At 40.0% G+C, this 7,245-nt stretch overlaps 1 protein-coding gene across 1 annotated transcript; it reads left to right on the top strand.

Annotated features, from left to right (window-relative positions):
* Nucleotides 1-6,222: 6,222 nt before the first annotated feature.
* LOC137751280 (calmodulin-alpha-like) lies at nucleotides 6,223-6,585 on the top strand. Its single transcript, XM_068525789.1, has one exon. The coding sequence runs from the start codon at nucleotides 6,223-6,225 to the stop codon at nucleotides 6,583-6,585; it is 363 nt and encodes a 120-aa protein (XP_068381890.1).
* Nucleotides 6,586-7,245: the final 660 nt, after the last annotated feature.

Raw genomic sequence — 7,245 nt, 5'->3', positions numbered from 1 at the left:
GGTGAAAGTGGCGTGTTAAAGTCCCCTACTATGATTGTGTTACTGTCGATTTCCCCTTTTATAGCTGTTACTATTTTCCTTATGTATTCTGGTCCTCCTATGTTGGGTGCATAAATATTTACAATTGTTACATCTTCTTCTTGGATTGATCCCTTGATAATTAGGTAGTGTCCTTCTTTGTCTCTTGTCATAGTCTTTGTTTTAAAGTCTATTTTTTCTGATATGAGAATTGCTACTTCAACTTTCCTTTGATTTCCATTCGCATGGAAAATCTTTTTCCATCCCCTCACTTTCAGTCTGTATGTGTCCCTAGGTCTGAAGTGGGTCTCTTGTAGACAGCATATATACAGGTCTTGTTTTTGTATCCATTCAGCCAATCTCTGTCCTTTGGTTGGAGCATTTAATCCATTTACATTTAAGATAATTAACAATACGTAGATTCCTTTTACCATTTTCTTCATTGTTCTTGGTTTATTATTGTAGGTGTTTTCCTTTTCTTGTCTTTCCTGCCTATAGAAGTTCCTTTAGCATTTGTTGTAAAGCTGGTTTGGTGGTGCTGAATTCTCTTAGCTTTTGCTTGCTGTAAAGGTCTTATTTTCTACATCAAATCTGAATGAGATCCTTCCTGGGTAGAGTAATCTTGGTTGTCGGTTCTTCTCCTTCATCATTATAAATATGTCCTGCCCCTCCATTCTGTCTTGCAGAGTTTCTGCTGTAACGTCAGCCATTAACCTTATGGGGATTCCCTTATGTGTTATTTGTTGTTTTTCCCTTGTTGCTTTTAACATTTGTCTTTGTATTTAATTTTTGATAGTTTGATTAATATGGGTCTTGGCATGTTTCTCGTTGGATTTATCCTGTATGGGACTCTCTGTGCTCCCTGGACTTGATTAAGTATTCCTTTCCCATATGAGGGACGTTTTCAACTATAATCACTTAAAATATTTTCTCAGTCCCTTTCTTTTTCTCTTCTGCTTCTGGGACCCCTATAATTCGAATGTTGGTGCGTTTAATGTTGTCCCAGAAGTCTCTGAGACTGTCCTCAATTGTTTTCTTTCTTTTTTCTTTATTCTGCTCTGCAGTAGTTATTTCCACTATTTTATCTTCCAGTTCACTTATCCATTCTTCTGCCTCAGTTATTCTGCTGTTGATCCCTTCTAGAGAATTTTTAATTTCATTTATTGTGTTGTTCATCACTCTTTGTTTGCTCTTTAGTTCTTCTAGGTCCTTGTTAAACGTTTCTTGCATTTTCTCCATTCTATTTCCAAGCTTTTGGATCATGTTTACTGTCATTATTCTGAATTCTTTTTCAGGTAGACTGCCTATTTCCTCTTCATTTGTTAGGTCTGGTGCGTTTTTGCCTTGCTCCTTCAACTGCTGTGTGTTTCTCTGTCTTTTCCTTTTGCTTAAGTTACTGTGTTTGGGGTCTCCTTTTTGCAGGCTGCAGGTTCGTAGTTCCCGTTGTTTTTGGTGTCTGTCCCCAGTGGCTAAGGTTGGTTCAGTGGGTTGTGTAGGCTTCCTGGTGGAGGGGACTAGTGCCTGTGTTCTGGTGGATGAGGCTGGATCTTGTCTTTCTGATGGGCAGGTCCACGTCTGGTGGTGTGTTTTGGGGTGTCTGTGGCCTTATTATGAGTTTAGGCAGCCTCTGTGCTAATGGATGGGGTTGTGTTCCTGTCTTGCTAGTTGTTTGGCATAGGGTGTCCAGTACTCTAGCTTGCTGGTCGTTGAGTGGAGTTGGGTCTTCGTGTTGAGATGGGGATCTCTGGGAGATTTTCGCCATTTGATATTACTTGGAGCTGGGAGACCTCTTGTGGACCAGTGTCCTGAAGTTGGCTCTCCCACCTCAGTGGCACAGCCCTGACTCCTGGCTGGAGCACCAAAAGCCTGTCCTCCACACTGCTCAGAATAAAAGGGAGGAAAAAAAGAAAGAAGAAGATAAAATAAAGTAAAAAAATATAAATTTATTAAAATAAAAAATAATTATTAAGAAAAAAAAGTTTTTATATAATAAAAAAAAGAAACAAAATACAATGGAGAGACAGAACCCTAGGACAAATGGTAAAAGCAAAGCTATGCAGAGAAAATCACACACACAAGCATACACATACACACTCACAAAAAGTCAAAAAGGGAAAAAAATAGATATGTCATTGCTCCCAAATTCCACCTCCTCAATTTGGAATGATTCGTTGTCTATTCAGGTATTCCACAGATGCAGGGTACATCAAGTTGATTGTGAAGATTTAATCTGCTGCTCCTGAGGCTGCTGGGAGAGATTTCCATTTCTCTTCTTTGTTTGCAAAGCTCCCAGTGTTCAGCTTTGGATTTGGCCCCACCTCTGTGTGTAGGTCGCCTGAAGGAGTCTGTTCTTTGCTCAGACAGGACGGGGTTAAGGAAGCACCTAATTCGGGGCCTCTGGCTCACTTAGGCCAGGGGGAGGGAAGGGTATGGATGCGGGGTGAGCATGTGGCGGTAGAAGCCCACGTGACATTTCCCCAGCCTGAGGCACACCGTGCATTCTACCAGGGAAGTTGTCCCTGGATCACGGGACCCTGGCAGTGGCGGGCTGCACAGGCTTCTGGGAGGGGTGGTGCGGATAGTGACCTGTGTTTGCTCACAGGCTTCTCGGTGGCTGCAGCAGCAGCCTTAGTGTCCCATGCCCATCTCTGGGATCTGCGCTGATAGCCCCAGCTTGCACCTGTCTCTGGAGCTCCTTTAAGTGGTGCCCTTAATCCCCTCTCTCGCTCACCAGGAAACAAAGAGGCAAGAAATAGTCTCTTGCCTCTTTGGCAGCTCCAGGCTTTTTCCTGGACTCCCTCCCGGCTAGCTGTGGTGCACTAGCCCCTTCAGGCTGTGTTCATGCAGCCAACTCCAGTCCTCTCCATGGGGTGTGACCTCCGAAGCCCAAGTCTCAGTTCCCAGCCCCCGCCTGCCCCGGCGGGTGAGCAGACAAGCCTCTCGGGCTGGTGAGAGCTGGTTGGCACTGATCCTCTGTGCAGGAATCTCTCTGCTTTGCCTTTTGCACCCTTGTTGCTGCGCTCTCCTCCATGGCTCCGGAGCTTCCCCCCTCCACCACCAACAGTCTCCACCCGCGAAGGGGCTTCCTAGTATGTGGAAACCTTTCCTCCTTCACAGCTCCGTCCCAGAGGTGCAGGTCCCATCCCTATTCTTTTGTCTCTGTTTTTTCTTTTTTCTTTTGCCCTACCCAGGTACGTGAGTGTCTTGCCTTTTGGGAGGTCTGAGGTCTTCTGCCAGCGTTCAGTAGGTGTTCTGTAGGAGTTGTTCCACTTGTAGATGTATTTCTTATGTATTTGTGGGGAGGAAGGTGATCTCTGTGTCTTACTCTGCCGCCATCTTGAAGCTCCTCCAATGCTTATGTCTTTTAAAATTTATAGTAGAGTTAAGTGATTAACACACCACCATATTAGGGTATTATGATTTGACTATATACTAACCTGTACCAGAATGTTTTACATTTCCATATGTTTTAATGTTACTAATTAGGGTGCTTTTATTTCAGCTTAAAAAACTCCTCTCAACATTTCTTGTAAGGCAGATCTAGCGATGATGAACTCCTTCAGCTTTGTTTTTTTTTTTTTAGCGAGGGAAGGGAGACGATATCCCCTTCATTTCTGAAAGACAGCTTGGCTGCATAAAACATTCTTGGTTGGCAGTATTTTTCTTTTAGCACTTTGAATATATTATCTCACTCTCCTGATCTGCAAGATTTTGCTGAGAAATCTGCTTATAGCCTTATTGGGGGGAGGGGGAATGTTTCCTTACATGTGAGGAATATTTTTTCTCTTGCTGCTTTTAAAATTCTCTCTTTGTCTTGAATTTTAGACAATTTTATTATAATGTGTTTTGAAGAAGATTGTTTGGGTTGATATTTTGGGGAAGGTTCATGAACTTGGATGTCAAAAAGTTTTCCCAGATTTGGGAAGCTCTCAGCCATTAGTATTAAAATTTTTTTTAAAAAGTTAAGTATAGTTGATTTACAACATCATGTTAGTTTCAGGTATACAGCACAATGATTCAGAATATATTATATATATTCTTTTTCAGATTATTTTCCCTTATAGGGTATTACAATATATTGAGTATAGTTCCGTGTGTCATATAGTAGGTACTTTTTGGTTATCTATTTTATATATAGTAGCATGTATATGTTAATCTCAACCTCCTAATGTATCCCTCTCTCCCATTTCCACTTTGGTAATAGTAAGTTTGTTTTCTATGTCTTTGAGTCTCTTTATGTTTTATAATTAAGTTCATTTGTATCTTTATTCTATTAGAATCTACATAAAAGTGATACTATATGATATTGTCTTCCTCTTTCTGACTTGCATCACTTAATATAATCTTTAAGCCCATCTTTGTTTGCTGCAAATGGCATTATTTCATTCATTTTTTATGGCTGAGTAGTATTCCATTTTGTGTGTGTGTATGTGTGTATATATCTATATATATCTATATCTATATCTATATATCTATATATATCTATATATATATATACACACACATACCATATCTTAAAGATATAGACATTTATGTTGCTTCCATGTCCTGGCTATTGTAAATAGTGCTGAATGAACAATGGGGTGCATGTATCTTTTCAAATTATAGTTCTCTCCAGAGATATGCCCAGAAGTGGGATTGCTGGATCATATGGTAGCTCTGTTTTTAGTTTTTTAAGGAACCTCCATACTGTTCTTCATAGCGGCTGTACCAATTTACATTCCCACCAGCTGTGTAAGAGGGGTCCTTTTTCTCCACACCCTCTCCAGCATTTATTATTTGTAGACTTTTTGATGCTACCCATTCTGACTGGAGTGAGGTGATACCTCACTGTAGTTTTGATTTACATTTCTCTAATAATGAGTGACATTGAGCATTTTTTCATGTGCCTGTTGATCATCATGATGTCTTCTTTGGAGAATTGTCTATTTAGGTCTTCTGCCCATTTTTCGATTGGGTTGTTTGTTTTTGTTTTTTCTTTTCTTGATATTGAGCTGTATGAGCTGTTTCTATATTTTGGAAATTTATCCCTTGTCAGTCATATCATTTGCAAATATTTTCTCCCATTCTGTATGTTGTCTTTTCATTTTGTTTTTGGTTTCCTTTGCTGTGCAAAAGCTTTTAAGTTTAATTAGATCCCATTTGTTTATTTTTGGTTTTATTTGTATTACCCTAGGAGAACAGATCTAAAAAGATATTGCTGTGATTTTTGTCAAAGAGAATTCTGCCTATGTTTTCCTCTAGGAGTTTTGTAGTATCTCATCTTACATTTAGTTCTTTAATCCATTTTGAGTTTGTTTTTGTATATGATGTTAAAGAATGTTCTAATTTCATTCTTTTACATGTAGCTGTCCAGTTTTCCCAGCACCACTTATTGAAGACACTGCCTTTTCTCCATTGTATATTCTTGCCCCTTTGTCATAGATTAATTGACCATAGGTGTGTAGGTTTATTTCTGAGCTTTCTATCCTGTTCTGTTGATCTATATGTCTGTTTTTGTGCTAATACCATACTGCTTTGATTACTGTAGCTTTGTAATATAGTCTGAAGTTAGGGAACCTGATTCCTTCAGCTCCGTTTTCCTTTCTTAAGATTGATTTGTCAGTCATTATTTTTTAAAGAATCTTTTTGCCCCTTTCTCCCTTTCTTCTCCTTCTTGGACTCCAATGATGCATATGTTGTTTCTCTTAACAATATTCTATAATTCACTTAGGCTTTATTAATTCTTTTGTATTTAGTTTTTCTCTTTGCTTCTCTGACTGGATGATTTCAAATGATCTGTCTTTTAGCTCACTTTTTTTTTCTTCTGCTTGGTTGTGTATATTATTGAAGCTCTATATTAAATTCTTCAGTCACTGTATTTTTCAACTCTAGGTTTTCTGTTTGTCTTTTATAATGGCTTCTATTTCTTTGTTAAAATTCTCATTTTGGATGAGGCGGCTGTGGCTCTGATAGAGGGCTACCTAGTGCTGTATATGTACCATGGATTGGAGGCTTGCACTTTGGCAGTGGTGCTGGGAGCCTCCAGGATATTGCACCATTACTCACAGTTGGTTGGCAGTGTGGGCAGCTGTGGCAGCAGCATTGTGATCGGTGCACACAACTCTTTAGCAGCAACAGTAGTGGAGGCACCCCTGTGTTCACAGCCCCTGCCCTGGTGCAGCCACCCTCGTTCTCTCTGTTCTTCCTCTCTTCCCTCACACTATGGCTGATCAGCTGACCCAAGAACAGATTACTGAATTCAAGGAAGCTTTCTCCCTATTTGATAAAGATGGCTATGGCACCATCACAACAAAGGAACTTGGAACTGTCATTAGGTCATTAGGTCAGAACCCAACAGAAGCCAAATTGCAGGATATGATCAACAAAGTGGCCGCTGATGGTAATGCCACCATTGACTTCCCAGAATTTTTGACTATGATGGCTAGAAAAATGAAAGACACGAACAGCAAAAAAGAAATCCGTGAGGCATCTTGGGTCTTTGAGAAGGATGGCAATGGTTACATCAGTGCCACAGAACAATGTCATGTCATGACAAACTTAGGAGAAAAACGTACCGATGAATAAGTAGATGAAATGACCAGAGAAGCAGATATTGATGGAGATGCACAAGTCAACTACGAAGAATTCGTACAGATGATGACTGAAAAATGAAGACCTACTTTCAACTCCTTTCCCACCCCTCCACCTCCCTGGAAAGAATCAAATTGAATCTTTTACTTACCTCTTGCAAAAAACAAAACAAAACAAAAACTGAATGTCAAAAATACCTTCTGTCCACACACACAAAAAATCTGCACGTATTGGTTGGTTGTCCTGTCCCCTAAAGATCAAGCTACACATCAGTTTTCCAATATAAATACTTGCCCTACCTTAATGATAAGGAATAACTTAGCGAACTCCTCACAGGTCCATCTGCTCATGATTAATACACTGTTTGGGCTGGCCAGGTTTTCATGCATGCGGGTTGGCAATTGAGCACAGTCAGGTGTTGTATTAAAAACAAAAAATGAAAAAATAAATTCAAAACCTACTCAAAGGGGTTCTAGTTCAATTTGTTAGGATAAATTGGCATAGCTGGTTTACAGAAAACAGACATTTAAAATTGGTTTACCTCAAGATGCTGTGGAGGATAAACTGTTCAGACATAGTCCCACTAGCAGGATGGCCATCTCATAACTTCCCTGACCCATGGTGACCATCACACACCCTGGTGGCATGCCCACG

Source organism: Eschrichtius robustus, chromosome 17 (assembly GCF_028021215.1).
Source record: "Eschrichtius robustus isolate mEscRob2 chromosome 17, mEscRob2.pri, whole genome shotgun sequence".
Classification (NCBI taxonomy): Eukaryota; Metazoa; Chordata; class Mammalia; order Artiodactyla; family Eschrichtiidae; genus Eschrichtius; species Eschrichtius robustus.
The sequence above is the reverse complement of the archived record's forward strand: the minus strand, read 5'-3'. Positions and strand labels throughout refer to the sequence as shown.